This window comes from Tupaia chinensis, unplaced genomic scaffold, assembly GCF_000334495.1.
Source record: "Tupaia chinensis unplaced genomic scaffold, TupChi_1.0 Scaffold000066_1, whole genome shotgun sequence".
Classification (NCBI taxonomy): Eukaryota; Metazoa; Chordata; class Mammalia; order Scandentia; family Tupaiidae; genus Tupaia; species Tupaia belangeri.
In genome coordinates, this window is record NW_006159525.1 from 1,967,475 (window position 1) to 1,988,701 (window position 21,227).

The 21,227-nt window shown below is 53.2% G+C and overlaps 1 protein-coding gene across 2 annotated transcripts in view; it reads left to right on the forward strand.

Annotated features, from left to right (window-relative positions):
• The first annotated feature begins 1,796 nt into the window (after positions 1-1,796).
• Positions 1,797-21,227, forward strand: part of CTCFL (CCCTC-binding factor like) — a 24,945-nt gene continuing 5,514 nt past the window's right edge. The window contains exons 1-10 of one of the 2 annotated variants that reach the window (XM_006141878.3): positions 1,797-1,921; positions 2,744-3,306; positions 3,912-4,137; positions 6,332-6,502; positions 6,991-7,124; positions 10,567-10,687; positions 14,089-14,238; positions 15,717-15,877; positions 18,873-19,055; positions 20,248-20,356. In XM_006141878.3, the coding sequence (XP_006141940.1) occupies positions 2,755-3,306; positions 3,912-4,137; positions 6,332-6,502; positions 6,991-7,124; positions 10,567-10,687; positions 14,089-14,238; positions 15,717-15,877; positions 18,873-19,055; positions 20,248-20,356 (1,807 nt within the window). In that variant the 5' untranslated portion in view covers positions 1,797-1,921; positions 2,744-2,754. Of the gene's footprint in view, positions 1,922-1,947; positions 3,307-3,911; positions 4,138-6,331; positions 6,503-6,990; positions 7,125-10,566; positions 10,688-14,088; positions 14,239-15,716; positions 15,878-18,872; positions 19,056-20,247; positions 20,357-21,227 lie in introns of those variants that run through there. The other variant, XM_006141877.3, reaches the window with a different exon arrangement.

Consider the following 21,227-nt stretch of genomic DNA (forward strand, 5'->3'; position numbering starts at 1 on the left):
TGGGCACAGCTGCAGACACGCAGCTGTTTCATTCAAGCTGCTGGGCCTGGGACTCAGACCACGCGGCCAGCCATGTGGGACTCACCCACCGTAGCCACCACACTACTGGTCAGCATTCGCTCACTCTCTATCTCGCTGTGTTTCGTTTTGCTTTGGTGGTTTTGCTGTAGGTTGTGGGCACCTGCCAGAGAGTGGCAGAGAGAGAGAGTGAGAAATCATCCACCAGGGAGGATGGCCAGGCTAATTTCTCCTCCATCCTCCACTTGGGACTTCGGGCATACGAACACATGCACCTGGCATGTCTTTCAAGCTGCCCCACCCAGGGCTTGAACTGAGCAGTTGGCCATGCGGGAGCCAGTTGCTTTAAGCAGCACACAGCCTGGCATCCCTGGTCCTCTCGCTTTTTAACCCCCAACTTTTCCAACTCCAACTCAGCTTCCCCTTTCCATGCCCCTCCTCCTCTGGTTCTGTATCATTTTTAAAATGTGTTTTTAACTGGTATTTGAAATTTCCAAATATGAATCTACAATATAAATACTGAAAAACCTTCCTTCTGCTTGAGAGTTAGAACAGTAATGCAAAATAACTCCAGAAGGCACTTATGAGGTGGTGAGTGTTCAAGCAGAAAAACTCATTTCAATAATGTAAAAGAAGTTATTATCACACGCTTTTCTCAGTGACCTTCAAATATTTATCTTCCCGGTACGGAGCACGTACTGTAATAGAAACCCCCACGGCGCCAGAGCCAGCTACCCAGAACCGCAGGGCGCGGTGCTGCTGCCACACGGGTCTGCTCCGGAACTGCACGCAGCTCTATCCTTCACTGCTGGAAAATTCTTAAACACCTGAGTATGGGCCACCTGTGAGGAAGAGACAAAGCTACAGGAGGGCAGTGGAGACGGCAAACTCGCAGAAGCAGCTTTCACGAATGCAGCGAGCAACGTGGCTCCGGGCGGAGGAGACTGCCATGGCCCTTGGGAGACGGGGAGAAATGCAGGTCGGAGGAGGGACCTCGCCATCACCGCGGGCTGTGCAGCCCCTCTCAGCCCCAGACGCTGCCTCCCCACTCCCGCGCACACAGGTACATACGTATTCACGAAAAGGCCCCTAACATTTCTGCGGGGGGGAAAAATGAAACCAAAATAGAACGATTTCCTGGAATGATGTAAATCATGTCAAAAAAAAAAAATTGATGAACTGCAAATTATTCATCTATTGGTTCCAAACTTGCCCTTATTTTGTGTCTAGCCGGAGGTATGCATCCAACTTCTGGAGACCGTCGAAATGGCTGCCACCGAGAACTAATTCACTGAGGGCAACGGGTCACACGAACAGGCCGGCTTGGTGCCCGCGAAGCAGCTGCACCCCACCCTCCACTTCCGCTCCTGCGACCCTCACGGCCAGCGCCCCCAGCTCGCTCAGTCCTTCGGGGCCTCCTCTCCTGGCACCAGGGGCTCGCACCTGCCGCCCTCCCCCCACACTCCCATGGGGTGGGGCAGCTGGGCGCCCTTCCTGCCTCTCCCCCACACACCCCATAACCCCCAGGGCCCCATCCGCCTCCTCATCTGTCTTCCCACCCCAGGTCTCTAGGGCACCCCCTTTCTCCTCTTCTCCCACTTCCCCTCCTTGTCCCCCCAAGGGCTCCCAGAACCCCCTTTAGGGCTCTCCTTCCTGCTCCTGGCCACCCCCCCCAAAGCTCTCAGCTCCCCGCTTCAGGGCCCTCCCCCGCATTCCCCACAGTCTTCTGCTTCTAGCTCGTTTGTGGGAGGCTGAAGTAGTTTCCTCCCCGCCCCGCGCCTGCGCACTGCGCTGCCTCATTCGAACTCCTTCGCGGCCAGGCGGGCGGTGGCTGCAGCACGCGGTGTGCTAGGCGGAGCTCACGCAGGGCGGGCCGGCCGGTGCCCAGGCCACGCCTCCCGCGGTGAGGTGCTGCCCTGGCCAGGCTCGCGGTCTCTACCCACCCTACCCCTCTGCATGGGTTGTTCTGGGCGTGGGCGGCAGGCCTGGCCTGGGAGGCCCGTGCGCGGGCGATGGGCATGGAGGGGCTATAGCGGAAGGAGGGAGCCCCGCTAGGCCTGGGAGCAATGTGGTTCCCGGCTAGGGCCTGCATGGGCAGTCCGGGTGGGCTGAAGGCCACTGGGCCAAAGAGGGCGCCAGGAGTCGCGCAGTGGTAAAAACCCCAGCTCCTGCCGCGGCAGAACATGCACCGGCCCGGGGCCGCGCACGGGCAGGCCTTGCTGGGTAGAACTGCACCAGCCGGGCCCAGGACTTGCTGGGTAGAACCGCACTGGCCAGGCCCAGCTCTTGCTAGGCTGCAGCGCGCACCGGCTCCGGGCCCAGGCCTTGCTAGGGTAAAATGCGCACCGGCTCCGGGCCCAGGCCTTGCTAGGCTACTGTGCGCATCGGGCCGGGCCAGACCTTGGGAAAGTGCAATGGCGAGCACCGAGTCTGGCCTAGGGGTTGCCAGGCTGCACCTGGACCCGACAGGGCCCAGATCTTGCTAGGTACTAGACGCAGAGCCTGCAAAGGCCCAAACCTAGAATTCTAGAATCTTAGACAAAAGCCTGTGTTAGCCTAACTCGTGCTTAGGTTTAGCCCCTTGTAGCCCCAGGCCAAGTTGGTATTCTAAGCCTGACCCTGCTGCCCTGAGGCCAGAACCATAGTAGCCCTTTATTCAGCCCACCTGCCTTCATGCCACAACCCCACTGTGTCCTCCTAAAATCGGTCACCTCTTCCCACAAAGGCCGAGTCATCATGGCAGCCACCGAGATCTCTGTCCCTTCTGAGCAATTCACCAAAATCAAAGATGTGGAGTTAATGGTGGAAGAAGGCCTGGAGGACAAGGAGGAGGAACACGGAGTGTGTGGGGTGAAGCCTTGTCAGAGGCCTGGACAGCCAGAGGGTGAGTGCACCCGTGGGGCCCTCCAGGGCCAGATTCTGGAAGGAGAGCTGGAGCTGGTGCCAGTGACTGCAGCAGACAGTGAGAAGCACCTCACCCTGCAGACGGTGCACCTTACTTCCGAAGATGCCTTGCCCGAGCTGTGCTGGCCGGGCGCAGAGCACCAGGAGCAGGTGCAGACGGCTGTGCCGCAGGCCCCCAGTGATGGGCTGCTCTCACTGCTGTGGCTTGAGGAGGGGGCCCAGCCTAGACTGCAGCAGTGTGTGGCCATTAGTATCCAGGAAGAGCTGAGCTCGCTGCAGGAGCTGGAAGTGATGCAGTTCCATGTTCTGGAGGAGAGTATGGCCGTGGCCAGTGAAGACAGTAAGGTCGCAGTGAGCCTGGCTGAAACCACTGCACTGATTAAGGTACAGCTTGCTTTAACAAACTAACCCCTGACACAAGGAAAAAATAAATAAATAAATAAAAGCTATTTGCGTAAGTCAGCCTTTGTGCAGTGTTAGGTACGAACAGATTATTTTGCAGTGTAAAATTAAACAGACTATTTCCCAGTAAAATCCTGGGAGACCTTGTATTCTTTTTCTAAGAAGTTGCAAAGTTACACTGATTGGGGACAGCAGGTGGTGTGGTGGTTAAGGTGCTGGATTCCCACATGGCCAACCACAGTTTGAGTCCTGGACCTAGCGGCTTGCTTTCTCACTTTCTCATCCTCTCTGGTGTATGCACATGCCCTGTAGCAAATTTTAAAAATAATAATAGTAATGATAAATAAGTCTTTTAAAAAATTATACTAATTGGACTATTAGGTGTGTTATGTTTTTAAAAAGAGAAAGGTGGTTATATTTCACCGCCAAAGCCCTGATTCTAATAATTATAGCTCAAGTGTTTCAGTTTTAAAGCATACTGTTTAATTTTCGCTTTTCTTATGTGTTCTGTGGTTCATCAAGGCCAGGAGTTGAATCAGACTGTAATGAATAGTGTCGTCTTTGTTTGGATACTTACTTTTGGTTAGCTTGAGAAAGAGGAGGTGGCAGACCAGCTGTTGGCTGAAGGAGGATTCACCGAAGGAACAGAGGAGCAGTTCTTCCTGGTGGAAGCAAGGCCAGGAGAAGAAGGCAGAGATGGAATCGTTGTAACGATTTCAGATTTGAACGGGAAAGAACCAGGAGGTGAACCTGCATCTGGTCAAGCAAGTGCAGAAAAAGCCAATCCTACAAAAAGTCAAAGGAAGACAAAGGGTAGGCCGGCTCCTTTTGTGTAGACTGCATAGAACTGGGCTCCCCTTCTCTTTATGGGAAGACAGTGGTAATGGAAGGTTTAAGTGGTTGATTTGTAATTGTTTTGAGGCTGTCAGGAGATGGGAGAGATGTTAAACTAATGTTCTGTATTGTGAATCAAATCCTAAAGGGTTTTGCCTTTTGCACAGGAATGTTTTAAAAGCGTGGTAAAAATGTTCCCCAAAGCATTTTGCAAGTAAACAGAAGGCTGAGCCCTGGTGCCTGGTCTAGCTTGCAGCTCCTAGGGGTGTAAGAGGGGGCAGGGAATTATAGGACAGGGTGATGAGCTCTGATGGAGGTGAGAGCAAGTGACCCTGTAGGAGGCGGTAGAGGGCCTGTGGGGAACAAGGAAAACCATCCGGAATGGCAGCATCCATAGCCACAGTCTAGCCACTTGTGACTACTGAAATTTGAATTTTAGACAATTAAAATGAGAGAAAAATTTAGATTGTAAATCATCAGACAGTTTCCAACTCTACCTTAACCTTCACTTCCTTTCTCAGAGCCTTTACGGTAGCCAGCGGCCAGTACTTAGGGCGTTCCCAGGTCATCCCTCAGCCTGGGCACAGACTTGGCCTTCTGTCTTCCAGGAACATGTTGGCAATTTTCAAAGCCCTTATTCTCCATAGCATCTCAGGCCTCAGCCTCTCCTCCCCTAGTCTTGGTTTAGTCTGTTTGTCCTCATCGTTATTCATTGCCTTTCACTGTTTTTAATACAAACCTCCTCGCTGGGTGGCTTCTTTAGCACTGGGCAAGTTTCAAGTCAGCAGAATAAAGGCAGGCCTTTTGAAGTGGTCTTTCAGGAAGCCACGAGGCAGGTAAAAACAAACAACTGTAGTGAGTGAGGTCCATCGCAGTTCTCTGGTGCTGGTACTGAGCACTGGGACTGCTGCTCTCCACCCTCTCACTTAGCTGAAGAGCAAGAAGTGGGTGCAAAGTAAGTTACCACTGGTCAAAGCTCCCTCTCTTGTTGGGAATCCACCAGATTTTTTAAATTCCTGTTCCTCTGGTTGCTCCAAGTGTTTATTTAGTTCCCAGTGTCCCCAACATTGATTCTGACAATTTTTGGCAGTTTCTTTATTGCTTTTGTGGAGGGATGGATTTTTGGATTTCTGTACTCTACATTTTCACTAAGAATCCAGCTTTATTCTGTATTGAATAGTTCTAGCCCCTGAAGTCTTCATAGGTCCGAGTCTTCTGTTGGTCTTTCTGCTGACTCTTGCGTTGGTATCTCATTTGCCCTCAGTGAGTATTTGGGTTTTTGTTCGTGGCGCTTTAGTGTGGTCCATGGGAATTGTTTGAGGCCTCGGGTGAAAGCGAGTTCTTGGCAGGATGTCTCTATCGGCCTCTGCCAGACAGCGATGGTCAAGACCGCCTTAAACCAGGTCCCTGTACACACTAGAACTAGCTGAGAAAATACGCTGGGCCTCGTGCCTTCTCCAGAGTCATCTTCTCGGGGGCCAGCCCCCCTCGATACTGGGCCAGCACCGTCCGATGGGACTTTCTCTGATGACAGAAATGTGGCCACTAGGCACATGAGGCAGTCAAGCAGCTGGAATGGAGCTTACCACAGAGGAATAGTATGTAAAGTTCTCTCATTTAACTGTCCGAATTGCACACTTAAGTAGTCACAGGTGGCCAGTGGCTGTGGTTTCGGACAGCACCATCTGGATGGCAGTCTCCCAGCTGGGGTGGAGCATGCAGGATGGACTGGGTGACCTCTAGCTCACCCTCCAGAGACTGCATCCCTTTAGGCCCATCTCGGTGGGAGTGGAGCAGGGCTCTTGGGCACCACAGCTTGGGGAGGGCCTGAGCCGCAGCTCTTGTCTGATCGGCAGAACATTCTAAAATTTAAGGTGGTGTCCCCTCAGCATTTGTCAGTATGTTCAGGAGAAGGGAGGAGCAGTCCCGTCCACCGTGTGGCCAGAGATGGACGTCAGCTGATAGCTGATCACACACACCAAGGCGCACGGCTGGCCACGCAGGGACACCGCATCCTGGTGGTCCACGTTCACTTGTGAATACAGAGCGTTCCAGTGTCATTACCACATTAGGCTAGAAAAGGATGTCCCAGCTAGAGTGAGGGTGCTCGGGTGGGACTTGAACTTGTGAAGAAAGGTTCCTGTGACACGTCAGCTCTGTCTGCGCCCTCCAGGAGCGAAGCGCATCTTCTGCTGTGATGTCTGCTCGTTCACCTCGTCCAGAGTCTCCAGTTTCAACCGCCACATGCAGACTCACACGGGCGAGAAGCCCCACCTGTGCCACCTGTGCCTGAAGGCGTTCCGCACCACGACCCTGCTGCGGAACCACATCAACACCCACACAGGTAAGGCCACGACGCGGGTCTGCCTGTCCCCAGGAAAATCACGTATCGTTCCCTACGTCAGTTTGGTCTCTTGAATTTCTGTGAAAGACATGTGTCTGTAGTGGATATAGCTTCTTCTTCTTTTTTTTTTTTTAAGGATTTTTGTCTTAGGGCATGTGTACTCACCAGAGAGAGAGAGAGAGACAGAGAGAGGGAAAGTGAGAAATCACCTCCTGGGGGGATGGCCACGCTGCAACCCCTTCTCCTCTACTCTCCTCCCAGGATCTTGGGCACGCAGATCTGGTATGATTTTTTAAGTCACCAGGTCTGGGACTTGAACCATGGTGGGCCATGTGGGAGTCCAGCGGCATAACCGCTACACCTTCTGCTGGCCCTACCCTGTCTTCATTTTTAAAGCATTTTGAGACCGAGTATCATTCCAAAGTCATACGTTCCTTGGAGATTTTGTGGTGAAGTCTTCTGAAAGTCCGAACGACATGCCTTTACAGGAACCAGGCCCTTCAAGTGTGGTGACTGCGACATGGCATTCGTCACCAGTGGGGAGCTCGTCCGGCACCGGCGGTACAAGCACACTCACGAGAAGCCCTTCAAGTGCTCCATGTGCAAGTACGCGAGTGTGGAAGTAAGTGCCCTGCGTGCGACGCCGCGGGGGCGCGGTGGGAGAGGGCGTAAGGGCGATGCTGAGTGTGCCCAGCGTGCTCACGGCACAGCTCTGAACGGGGGCAGGAGTCACGGCGTTCGATGCAGCAAGTCATAAACACTGTTCCCAAATGTAGAGTAGAAGGTGAATGTTTTCCTTTGGTTACTAACTAGAGAAGACAGCGTCGGAAAGCATACAAGACACAAAGGGACTTACGCCTGGTCAGGAAGCCCGTCAGGTTTGGGACCAGCCCCGCAGTGCAGTGCCGGAGGCCTGTGCTCAGCACACCACACCTACGAGGCTGCTGCTTTGAATCCTGGCCCCCGTGGCACAAAAAAAACTCAGAGCATGTGCGTGCGTGCCCCAGTGCTGGCGGGATGGCGAATGGGCCAGAAGGATTGTGGTGTGGCCATCCCCCACTGGGGGTGCGTGCTCTCTGGCAAGTGCGTGCACCCTCTGGCAGTATAAATAAATGAATAGGAACCTATAAGAAAAAGAAATAATCAGATTGGCTGAAGAGTGCGAGCTAGGACTTTATGTGGTGTCAGAAGATACCTGCTCTGACAGCGCAGATCTGACCTGAGCTCTTGCTAAAATCTGACGCTACCTCAGTCCTCCTCGGTCAGATACAAAGCGGCTTGAAGATTCGGCACAGCCGTCTCCGTGCTAGTCACCGGCAGACCGTCCTGTGCAAACGTCAGTCACGGCGTGGCCAGTTCAACCAGACGCGCTTATTTACGCCCTCGGGCGGACTAGCAGCCACCTTGGGAAACAGGCAGACACGTCTGCTTTGTGTCGGTCCTGCTGGTTCCGTTTTATGATTGGCTGTTTACATTCAGTCACTGTTCGTCTACCCTGTGCAAGGTGTGCACGCAGCCCACAGCACTTGGACCAAGGCATCCCCCGACACGTCACCCCAGCAAAGGCCTTTCCAGGCTTGTATATGACAAGGCTTTTCCCTGAGCCCCTCCCTTGTTAAGGGCTGGCTCTGAGCTAGGGAGGCGGCCAGGCCCTGGCTCTCAGCCTAGTCGGGTAGGGATAAACTGTCCCCTCCAGGAAACCAAGTTAAAGGGGACAGCGAGTCTAAATATGGTCATGATGCAACCTTGCGTCATACACGAAGGAGCCGCATAGACAGGGTCGGAATGCGATTTCGAGAATTCTTGTTAATGTCTATTTTTAGGAGGTTATTTCTTTTCTGAGTTAAAGGTTGGGAGTGTGGTGTGAGAACACAAGATGGTTTCGAGAATGAAGCCTTCTAAAAATCCAAAGCCTCAACTGGACTTTGGTTGACCACCCCCGCCCGGGTCCGCGGTCTGCACGCAGCCTAGGGGTGGTCTCCCCGGCACCTGGACCCTCTCTGACTGCCCTGCTCCCCTCTCCAGCACCCACACCTCACCACACTGGCCTGCTCTACGTGGCCAGGCGGACCATGTCCGGGCCATCCACGGGAACACGACAGCCATGGCCCAGACACGCCAGGCTCAGAAAGCCTTGGTCCTCCCCTTGTCCCCGACCTGCCTTTAGAGACAGTTCTACTCACACCTCCTTTGACCACTCGCATCGCTCATCTTACCCAAACCTTTCATGTTATAATTTAAAAACTATGTTTGCGGGACCAGCAGTTGGCATAATAGCTATGTCGCTAGACTCCCATATAGTTGGCCACGGTTCAAGTCCTGGACCCAGTGGCTAAAACTCACGCCGGGCGCATGTGTGTGCATGCCCAAGATCCCAAGAGGAGAGTGGAGGAGAAGGGATTGCACTGTGGCCATCCCCCCCCTGGGGGGGTGATTTCTCAACCTGGACCCTCTCTGACTGCCCTGCTCCCCTCTCCAGCACCCACACCTCACCACACTGGCCTGCTCTACGTGGCCAGGCGGACCATGTCCGGGCCATCCACGGGAACACGACAGCCATGGCCCAGACACGCCAGGCTCAGAAAGCCTTGGTCCTCCCCTTGTCCCCGACCTGCCTTTAGAGACAGTTCTACTCACACCTCCTTTGACCACTCGCATCGCTCATCTTACCCAAACCTTTCATGTTATAATTTAAAAACTATGTTTGCGGGACCAGCAGTTGGCATAATAGCTATGTCGCTAGACTCCCATATAGTTGGCCACGGTTCAAGTCCTGGACCCAGTGGCTAAAACTCACGCCGGGCGCATGTGTGTGCATGCCCAAGATCCCAAGAGGAGAGTGGAGGAGAAGGGATTGCACTGTGGCCATCCCCCCCCTGGGGGGGTGATTTCTCACTTTCTGCCTCTCTCTCTCTGTCTTTCTGGTAAGCACCTGTACCCTATAGCAAAGAAAAACTAAAAAAAAAAACACTATGTTTGCTCTGCTATCTAACATACTTTAAGGCATCTGCTTTTCTTCTAAAACTACACCGAGTTTTTTTTTTTGATAATTGTTTCTCCCATTCTAAACCTTTTTTTGTTCCTGAACATTCTTCAGGCTGTGTGTGCCTTCCACACCCTGGGGAAGCATTTGAGGGCAGCCTTCCTGAGGTCCCAGCTTCTGTTGCCAGAGTGGTGACAACCCCGCCTCCTGAAAGAGCAGGGCTCCTGATAGGTGAATGCAAAGGGAGGGATTGCTCCAGAAGGCAGTACGACAGGCAGAAACATCAAATGCTTGCTGGGGACGCGTAATCAATCAAATTAGGATTTATTTTCTTCTATTTAAAACTTCTGGTGAAGAGCCCACTGGGACGTGGTGTCTGCACTTACTGTGAAGGAAGCTGGCCTCCCTCCCTGCACCTCACTCCTAATGTCAGCCTGGGGGGGAGGGGCCCGCAGGACTCGCAGCTGCGAAGTGCCTCATCCCTATGTTGAAGAGGTCATGTTGGGTCTGCCCGTGGTGCCAAGGCCACCCAGGAAGGTGCCCATTCATGTCCCAGGGCTTCCCCGTACGCGCGGGTGTGCGACTGCGTGTGCCCTTGACCCTGGCTGGCTGTTTCTGGGGTGGAACATGGCACGAGGACTGTGATGGGGTGCCTGTCCCACTGTGTCATGGAAAAGTAAATAAATAAAGCCAATGTCGCAACATTTTCACTTTATGCAAACAAACAAAAGCGAGGCCTGGCCTTTGTGCTCTACAACGTGGTCTGGACTTTGCAGCAGCTGAGCCTCTGCTGTTTCCAAAGTGACGCCAATCCCGGGGGCTGGGCGCTGAGGCTCGGGCTTGCCTGGTAAAGGAAGGTGGAAGGTGGGGGCCTGCTGGACTTGCTGCTCCCACGGGGTCTCACGCACACGCGTGGCACGAGGTGGCCCACGTGGGACCTACAGAGTGATGACCGCTGTGGTTCCCAGCCAGCGAAGTGTGCTCTGGAGCCCCGGTCTGCTTAACTCTGGTCTCGGAATGCTGACCACTGACCACAGCTTTTAAATTCCGGTGCCACGAATGCCTTTCGTTTGTCCCTTAGGCGAGTAAACTGAGGCGCCATGTGCGCTCTCACACGGGCGAGCGCCCCTTCCAGTGCGGCCTGTGCAGCTACGCCTGCAAGGACACCTACAAGCTGAAGCGGCACATGAGGACACACTCAGGTACACGGCCCGAGGCTAGAGAGCGCACGTGTTCACGTCTGTTAAGTTTTTGCCATAGAGTGCATATGCTCACTGGAGAGAGAGAGGGAAGGTAGGAAGTCACCCCCCGGGGGGATGGCCACACTACAATCCCTTAGCCTCCATTGTCCTCCTGGATCTTGGACACACATGCACAGGCGCCCGGCATGAGTGTCAAGCCACCTGGTCCAGGACTCGCACTGTGGTTTGCCATGTGGGAGTCCAGCAACTTAAACACCACGCCACCTGCTGGCCTCAGCATAGATTCACTTTTAAAAGTGTGTGCACTCTTTGGTGGCAGAATTCAAGCTGGGATTCACAAGGGCTTCTGCCCATGCATTCAGTCAGCACCGAGTGGACCGCCTGGGCACGGCATGCGGCCTCCATGTCGGGGAAGTACCGCGTGTCTGTCTCCCAGGGTTGGGGTATCTAAGTCAGCTCTCCAGTTCGTTCTTCGACTTGAAGGCAGAAAGAACAATGCCAGTCTCACCACATTTGCCCTGCATGGCGGTCACGCGGGTTCGTCCATGTGCACAGCTCGGCTCCTCGTGCAGCGCGGGGACACAGATGGTGTCTACAGGGACCTGACGAGAAGCTGGATGCAACCTTGCGTCATACACGAAGGAGCCGCATAGACAGGGTCGGAATGCGATTTCGAGAATTCTTGTTAATGTCTATTTTTAGGAGGTTATTTCTTTTCTGAGTTAAAGGTTGGGAGTGTGGTGTGAGAACACAAGATGGTTTCGAGAATGAAGCCTTCTAAAAATCCAAAGCCTCAACTGGACTTTGGTTGACCACCCCCGCCCGGGTCCGCGGTCTGCACGCAGCCTAGGGGTGGTCTCCCCGGCACCTGGACCCTCTCTGACTGCCCTGCTCCCCTCTCCAGCACCCACACCTCACCACACTGGCCTGCTCTACGTGGCCAGGCGGACCATGTCCGGGCCATCCACGGGAACACGACAGCCATGGCCCAGACACGCCAGGCTCAGAAAGCCTTGGTCCTCCCCTTGTCCCCGACCTGCCTTTAGAGACAGTTCTACTCACACCTCCTTTGACCACTCGCATCGCTCATCTTACCCAAACCTTTCATGTTATAATTTAAAAACTATGTTTGCGGGACCAGCAGTTGGCATAATAGCTATGTCGCTAGACTCCCATATAGTTGGCCACGGTTCAAGTCCTGGACCCAGTGGCTAAAACTCACGCCGGGCGCATGTGTGTGCATGCCCAAGATCCCAAGAGGAGAGTGGAGGAGAAGGGATTGCACTGTGGCCATCCCCCCCCTGGGGGGGTGATTTCTCACTTTCTGCCTCTCTCTCTCTGTCTTTCTGGTAAGCACCTGTACCCTATAGCAAAGAAAAACTAAAAAAAAAAACACTATGTTTGCTCTGCTATCTAACATACTTTAAGGCATCTGCTTTTCTTCTAAAACTACACCGAGTTTTTTTTTTTGATAATTGTTTCTCCCATTCTAAACCTTTTTTTGTTCCTGAACATTCTTCAGGCTGTGTGTGCCTTCCACACCCTGGGGAAGCATTTGAGGGCAGCCTTCCTGAGGTCCCAGCTTCTGTTGCCAGAGTGGTGACAACCCCGCCTCCTGAAAGAGCAGGGCTCCTGATAGGTGAATGCAAAGGGAGGGATTGCTCCAGAAGGCAGTACGACAGGCAGAAACATCAAATGCTTGCTGGGGACGCGTAATCAATCAAATTAGGATTTATTTTCTTCTATTTAAAACTTCTGGTGAAGAGCCCACTGGGACGTGGTGTCTGCACTTACTGTGAAGGAAGCTGGCCTCCCTCCCTGCACCTCACTCCTAATGTCAGCCTGGGGGGGAGGGGCCCGCAGGACTCGCAGCTGCGAAGTGCCTCATCCCTATGTTGAAGAGGTCATGTTGGGTCTGCCCGTGGTGCCAAGGCCACCCAGGAAGGTGCCCATTCATGTCCCAGGGCTTCCCCGTACGCGCGGGTGTGCGACTGCGTGTGCCCTTGACCCTGGCTGGCTGTTTCTGGGGTGGAACATGGCACGAGGACTGTGATGGGGTGCCTGTCCCACTGTGTCATGGAAAAGTAAATAAATAAAGCCAATGTCGCAACATTTTCACTTTATGCAAACAAACAAAAGCGAGGCCTGGCCTTTGTGCTCTACAACGTGGTCTGGACTTTGCAGCAGCTGAGCCTCTGCTGTTTCCAAAGTGACGCCAATCCCGGGGGCTGGGCGCTGAGGCTCGGGCTTGCCTGGTAAAGGAAGGTGGAAGGTGGGGGCCTGCTGGACTTGCTGCTCCCACGGGGTCTCACGCACACGCGTGGCACGAGGTGGCCCACGTGGGACCTACAGAGTGATGACCGCTGTGGTTCCCAGCCAGCGAAGTGTGCTCTGGAGCCCCGGTCTGCTTAACTCTGGTCTCGGAATGCTGACCACTGACCACAGCTTTTAAATTCCGGTGCCACGAATGCCTTTCGTTTGTCCCTTAGGCGAGTAAACTGAGGCGCCATGTGCGCTCTCACACGGGCGAGCGCCCCTTCCAGTGCGGCCTGTGCAGCTACGCCTGCAAGGACACCTACAAGCTGAAGCGGCACATGAGGACACACTCAGGTACACGGCCCGAGGCTAGAGAGCGCACGTGTTCACGTCTGTTAAGTTTTTGCCATAGAGTGCATATGCTCACTGGAGAGAGAGAGGGAAGGTAGGAAGTCACCCCCCGGGGGGATGGCCACACTACAATCCCTTAGCCTCCATTGTCCTCCTGGATCTTGGACACACATGCACAGGCGCCCGGCATGAGTGTCAAGCCACCTGGTCCAGGACTCGCACTGTGGTTTGCCATGTGGGAGTCCAGCAACTTAAACACCACGCCACCTGCTGGCCTCAGCATAGATTCACTTTTAAAAGTGTGTGCACTCTTTGGTGGCAGAATTCAAGCTGGGATGCACAAGGGCTTCTGCCCATGCATTCAGTCAGCACCGAGTGGACCGCCTGGGCACGGCATGCGGCCTCCATGTCGGGGAAGTACCGCGTGTCTGTCTCCCAGGGTTGGGGTATCTAAGTCAGCTCTCCAGTTCGTTCTTCGACTTGAAGGCAGAAAGAACAATGCCAGTCTCACCACAGTTGTCCTGCATGGCGGTCACGCGGGTTCGTCCATGTGCACAGCTCGGCTCCTCGTGCAGCGCGGGGACACAGATGGTGTCTACAGGGACCTGACGAGAAGCTGCCATGACATCAGGAGGTCGCATCACTGCACCCGTATATGGCTGCTAGGGCTGGATTCTGGAGTCGACCCTCCTTGGGGGTTAAGCCATGAGACGGGGTGGCTAGTGTCCTTTGGAGAGGGTCAGGGCTGGAGGGGTGAAGCCCCCCTCAGGGTCCTTTTGTCACCTGTGCTGCAGGAGAGAAGCCATATGAATGCCATGTCTGCCATGCTCGGTTCACCCAGAGCGGAACCATGAAGGTACACATTCTGCAGAAGCACAGCGAGAACGTCCCCAAGTACCAGTGTCCCCACTGTGCCACCGTCATTGCAAGGAAGAGTGACCTGCGTGAGTGCCTGGTTTCATGGTCTTTTACCTCGAGATTAGGTAGCTCACAGGTGCAGAGATCAGGAACTGCTCCCTGGGCCCGTTTTCTTCCAGAGGTCCTGTGGCACCATCTGGTGGTTAGAGTGCATAAGAGCAGGTTGGCTGGGTCCTGGCCTGTTCCATCCAGAGATGGAAAGATCCTCAAAGGTCCTGAGAGCTGAGAGTTCAAAAGGAAGAACCAAGCATAGCCCTCCTCTTAAGGAGCTCATGTCAGCAGGGGAGGAGGCTCTGGAACATGAGGTCCATGCCGTCACATGCTACGCCCTCTTCATGTGAGATACCGCAGAATGAGGAAAGGGCCGATCCTGAGCGTCTCTGTGCCAGACTTCAGGCTTTGATGGTACTCCGCTGCCGGGAAGCCAGCCAGGATTTACAAGGGGCGAGAGTGAATGGACGGGCCTCTCTTCTGTGTTTCAGGATTCCTGCCCCTACCCCCCCCCCACCATTTTTCCACGATCTTATTTTTCTCTCAAAAACGAAGAACATGGTGATACTCAGAACATGTTAGCAAAAATAAACATTCACCAGTTTGCCCAGAGAAATCCTGGAGATGAGATGAACTGCTGTGAAAACATTTCTGAAAGGGGGAAAGTGTTTTATAAACTCTTAACTTCCAGTTTTCATCCAGAGCATTCTGTCAGTATACCAGATGCCATAGATACCAGTACACCACCAGACAGCCCAGTGGGCTATAGCAGGGCGTGAAGGTTACTGGCCAGCTGCCAAGCAAGGGTATAAGGCTTTTGATGCCAGGCAGAGTAATTTAGTCTTTATCCCATGCCAGTGTCCCTGTAAGGCGCTTTGTAAACACGCTAGTCTTCCTTCCTGTTACTGTATGAGAAACCAGGCTCTCGGAGCGACCGAGACCACGTGTAGCATGTACTGCCATCAGCAGTTTACACGGAGTGCCACAAACCACCTGCTCTAGACTTCGCTGAGCAAAAGCATCCAGCACACGTCCAGTCAGACCCCACCCCGCTCAGGCCAGTTACAACACACATAGCAGAGCGATGACTTTTAACAAGACGTGAACTTTTTTTTTTAAGTTGGAACACAGAGGTTATATCTTTACATGTAAAACCACTTTACTATGACCTAAAACCCACCTGCTCCGTAACAAGATCCTCTGAGTACTTTGGGTGGTGAAAGGCCATTACAGTGATGCCTCAGGGTTCTGTTCATTTACAGCAGGGTCCTCACTGGGAATGGTCCCCCAGGGACATCGGCAATATCCGGAGTATTTGGGTTGTACAACTGGGAGGAAAAGTGATTAGAGATGGGGGGGCTGCTAAACATCCCCAGTGCACAGGGCAGTCTGCCCCACCCTGCCTAGGAAGGAATTAGCCAGCCAAGAGGGAGAGACCCCAGTTCAGATGGCAGGGGACACAGCTGACGGGAATGGATGCTCTTCACATCTCTGAAGCTCTGTGACATTTTAGGTGTCCACCTGCGTAACCTGCATGCCCCCAGGACCTCGGGGATGAAGTGCCGTTACTGCCCTGCTGTCTTCCATGAGCGCTACACCCTCATCCAGCACCAGAAAACTCACAAAAACGAGAAGCGGTTCAAGTGTGAGCACTGCGGTTATGCCTGCAATCAGGTACCATGCTTGGTTGGTCTGGGGAGACAGAGACAACATATGTGGAGGAGGGAGGAAGGGTAGGTTCTGTGCTGCTTCAAGGCATTGAAGACAGCCAACATAGGTAACAAGGCAGCCATGAGCCGTACGTTGAAAGCAACTAAGTTTTTAAAGGACACTCATGCACCCCGGAGCCTCATAACCAGTCAGTGACCCCCGAGAGCCAAGCTGGGGGCATGGTGTCATTTGCTCTCTTCCGTAAGTTGGCATATGCACGCATGGTGCCAAAGTGATGGCTCTGCCCAGGCATGATCCAAGCAGCAACACACAACAGGACTGGTCGGCACTGTGTTCTTCTCATTCGCACACCAGCAGCAAAAGCAATGGGCAGTTTCTTCAGAACATCCCTGATGAGGCCATGAACATCTTAACTCGATTAAATCTTGGCCCTGAATATTTCTTTCTAGTATTTTGTTTTGATGAGACAGGAAGTTGGTGTGAAGCCCCTCAGAAGCCCAACGGTTATCTGGAGGAAAAGCACCCGTGGGGTGGTTGAGTTACCAGCTCAACTAGCCACCTTGTCTTGGAAATTTCACTAAGAAGAGCAAGTAACAGACGGTCTCTGCTGCTCAGCTCTTGAGCATTTGTGGTCATTTTCTTGAAAATGAACCACACAAATCTGTCTTTGTCAAGGGACACACATTACCAGTGACACAACTTCACCTTCCAAGATACATTTAAAACATTGGAAAATTGGCCTTTACTACTTGAAGTTTTACACAATAGTTCCATATTTGAAATCAAAACAGAATTTTTTTTATCAATTCATTTAAGAACAAGAAGCTGACTATATGTTAAGATATTTCTCTAAAAACATATGTATGTGTTTAAACAAAACCCCAGTCATGTCTGGTGTCTTGATTGCTGACACAGTAAACGTGAATACATGTCACCCACATAAGCAGGAGCTCTCTCTAGTCTGCAGAAGAAAGTGGTGGAGCGTGTGGCCCTGAGACCGTGGCTGCACAGCTCCCTGTCCCATGGTGTCTGTCTCACCACCAGCTGTGAAGGGGGACAACAGCACTGACTACATGTCCAAGGGTGACCTGGCAAGGGTAAACAACTGGCATAAAGGAAAGCGGTCTTTTCAAACACAAGATTCTGAGGGCTCAGGCTCAAATTTGTCAAAACGAACTAGAGTTTTCCCAGAACATGGATAAGACTTGAGAGAGGGGTCCCCAGGAGGGTAAGTGGTAGGCGTTTGGAGTGCAGCTGCTTCAGCCCTGAGCAGGGGGAGATGAGGTCCAGGAGACTACGGTCCTTGCAGGGAGTCTGAGTGATGCTGGCCTGGATTTGGAGTGGTGGTGAGCTGGAAGGTGGGCAAGGGAGGTGTCTAATTGGATGAAAGAATGACCATCAGTCAGACTGCCAGTGGTAATGCAGGAGTGCTCACATATTTAACCCATGTAATCACTGGGTTTTTTTTCTTTTTTTTTTTTTTTTAAGAGCAATTTTTGCTATAGGGTACATGCGCTTGCCAGAGAGACAGAAAGTGAAAAATCCCCCCCCGGGGGGCATGGCCATGCCACAATCCCTTCTCCTCCAATCTCCTCTCAGACTTGGGGCACGCATGCACACACACCCTGCATAAGTTTGAAACCACCAGGTCCCGTACTCAAACCATGGTCAACCATGTGGGAGTCCAGTAACAACCATTAGGCTATCTGCTGATCTCCAATCACTGCATTTTTTTAATAAAAGAATTACATTTAATTTGTATCTTTTTGTAGTTTGCTACAGGGCTCATGTGCTCACCAGAGAGAAGGCAAGTGAGAAAGACCCTGCTTTAATCACACCACCTGCCAGCCCCATAACCATTGCATTTTTTTTTTTTTTGGAGAGATTTTCACTGTAGGGCACGTGCGCTCGCCAGACAGAGAGAGAGAGACATAGAGACAGAAAGTGAGAAATCACCCCCCAGGGGGGATGGTCACGCCACAATCCCTTCTCCTCCATTCTCCTCTCAGGATCTTGGGCACGCACGCACACGCGCCTGGCGTGAGTTTTAAGCCACCGGGTCCGGGACACGAACCGCGGTCGACTACGTGGGAGTCCAGTGACATAGCCATTACGCTAACTGCTGGTTCCCAACCACTGCATTTTAATAAAACAAACATGCACTTTTACCTGACTGTATGCATATCCTTGTCCTTAGTTCCCAAATTACTTACTCCCCAAAATCTTTTTTTAAGAGAGATTTTTGCTATAGGGTGCATGCACTCGCCAGAGAGGCAGAAAGCAAGAAATCACCTCTGGGGGAGGGGGGTGGCCACACCGCAATTCCTTCTCCATTCTCCTCTCAGGATTTTGGGCATGAATGCATACGCACCCTGCATGAGTTTTAAGCTGCTGGGTCTGGGACTTGAACCACAGTCGACTATGTGGGAGTCCAGTGATGCCATCTACTGGTCCTCGCTCCCAAAAATCTTAGTTAAAAATCTCTGGTTATTTCTTTCTTCATAAGAATCACTCCCCCATCATGCTTTAAACCAGCACTAAGCTCGGCTACACCGAGGAGGAAGGCGGGACATCTAATGTGTTTCCACCCCAAGGTCCCCGGAGTGCACACTCGCAGGTGTTTGGGCTCACAGGTTTATCTGCCCTCATACATGTGGGAGTGCAGACTGCTACAGGGAAGCTGGGCCCCGCGCCCATGGCGTCTTTGGGGAAAATGCCCATCGTTTGACTCCTGAGGGGTGTGCCACCTCATTCCCCGTCAGGAGCGAACTAGCGGAAAGTGAACTGCGAGAACTCAGAGCTGCAGGGCAAGGCCTGTGCACAGCGTGTTGTGTAGACGGCAGAGGCTGGAGGTGCAGACAGCGCTGGGAGTGCTTTGCGGTCGTTTTGCTTAATAGTGCGCTCACCTTTGAGTCGGGGGAAGGCAATATACAGTAAACAATGTCTACAATTAAAAACCCACGAGCAAGGCAAGCCGCCTCTTCCCATTCCTGCGTAGGCACGGCACATGGCGGTTCACGTGCGCACCCACACGGGGGAGAAGCCCTTCACCTGCCTTTCCTGCAGCAAGCACTTTCGGCAGAAGCAGCTGCTGAGCGTCCACTTTAAGAAGAGCCATGATTCGAGCTTCATCCCAGCCGTCCACAAGTGCCCCACGTGCGGCAAGGGCTTTTCCCGCTGGGTAAGCGTCTTCTGCATGGGAACCCTCCCAGGACTCTCCGATCGGGAGGACAGTGCCACCCTGGGAGAGTTTACACCTGATTACAGAACCTGAAACCTGTCATGCCTCAGGAAGTGGGTTATTAGTTTTGTGGAGCCACAAACTCTTGAAGAATCTTATGGAAGTGAAGTCTCCCCTCCCCCTGAAAAGGGGCAGTCCTACCCACGGAATCTTGAAAATAGTCTTGGGGAGATCCTCGCTCCCTGAAGAACCCTGGCTTGTCACGTCAGATTTGAACCGGATTTAGGCTACTTCCCAGATAGAATGCAGTTTTTATTTTTTAAGAATGATTTATTCTATTTATTTTTAAATTTGACCAGAGAGAGGCAAAGTGAGAAAGCAAATGGCCAGGTCCGGGACTCGAACTGCAGTCAGCTGTGTGGGTGAGAGTCTAGTACCTTAACCACCGTGCCACCTGCCAGCCCCTAGCATGCAGTTTTTAATGTTCCTTAGATGTCCTCCGGCCAGCGCTGTCAGTTGTGCTAAGTGCTGGGTTTCCCCTTCGGTTTCTTTTAGATGTTCTATTTCTGCATACAGAGTCCCTGAGAGCCCTGGCGGCGTGAAGCGACAAACGGATATCTAATAGTGTCTGAGATCGGGTCTCAGTCCCGATGGCTGAAAAATCAAGCCATGGTGTGTGTGCGTCAGGACTGGAGGGGAAACTGGTGAGGCCATCCCCTCTGGGGGCCGATTTCTCACTTTCCCTCCCTCTCTGGCAAGTGCAAGCACCCTAGAGCAAAAACTAAAAAAAAAAAAAAAAAGTCTCATTTTTTGGTAAACAATTATGAAAAGAACGTGGTACTCTTTTTGTGATGTTCATTTCTTTAAACTCTGCATATTTTTTGTTTTGGGGAGTTTAATTGCCAGAGGGTACGTGCACTCACCAGAGAGAGAAAGCGCCACACCCTGACAGGGAGTGGTCATGCTGTGATTCCTTCTTTTCTGTTTCCCTGTCCTGTCGGGATTTGGGGCGTGCACACACCTGCACCCAGATGTTTTTCAAGCCATCGGGGCTGGGACCTGAACTGCAGTCAACCAGGCTGGACTTGCTCCCCGTGCACGGAGCCTAACCGCTGTACTGCGTGGCCCAGAGGTTTCCAATGCAGTTGGCAAGGCCAACTGTTAACCGTGTTCTGTGTCGTCTCTCTGACAGAGTAACATGCACAGACACGCGGAGAAGTGTGACACGGGGCGTGAGAAGCCAGCCGCTGCAGGGACAGGGAGGCAGCGGCGGAGGACACGGGCAGCCCTCAAGGAAGAAGGTACCTCGTCCACAGCTCAAATTTGACGCGAGAGCGGTTTTCTCATTGTGAATTGTCCTGGGCACTGAGTAGCATCCAGGCACACGGCCAGGAACCCTGCTGCCCCCAGCCGGTCTGTCCACGTAGCCTGAACGCCAGGCCTGGCAGGCACCTGCCTGGCTTGGCACGGGGCACCCTCTGCCACTTTGGGCAGGTCTTGATGAAGCGGGAGGTGGGAGTGGGTCCTCAGATCCCCAGCAGGTCCAAGCCCCATCATGTGGGAAAGACAAAATAGACATTCAGTGGCCAAATGACAGACACCCGGGCCCTGCGCCTGCAGGAGCTGCTTTGGGCAACTGCAGGGACCACAAGCGGCTCACGCAGTTCTGAGGCCAGAAGTCCTAAGTCAGGCCCCAGGGGGCCAGGCTCCCTCTGGAGGCTCAAGGAAGGGTCCTTCCTGCCTCTGTACCTCTGTGCTGCCGGCTCCCCCTGGCCTGGACCACACCCCTGCAGTATCGGCCTCCACTCTGTCTCAGGAGGGTGCTGGACCTAGGACCTGGGACGTCCAGGAGGTCTCTGGGTCCTTTTTCCATCTGGTCACATAAGGGTTTAATTTTCCAGAGGGTGAGGGTACTCCCCAGAGAGAGATGGGGGAAGCTCCCAGTGGGTATGGCCACGCCACACTCCCTCCTCCTCGCCCTCCTGTTGGGATCACCAGCGCTCACACACACGAGCCCAGTGTGTTTAAGCTGCCAGACTCAGAGCTCAAACCGTGCGGTCAGCCACATGGGGTCCAGCTGTCCTAACCACTGTGCCACAGGCTGGCCCCGTGGGCATGTCCTTTTAGGGGCCACCGTCCAGCCCACAAGCCCCCGGCCTGAGGGGGCCGACC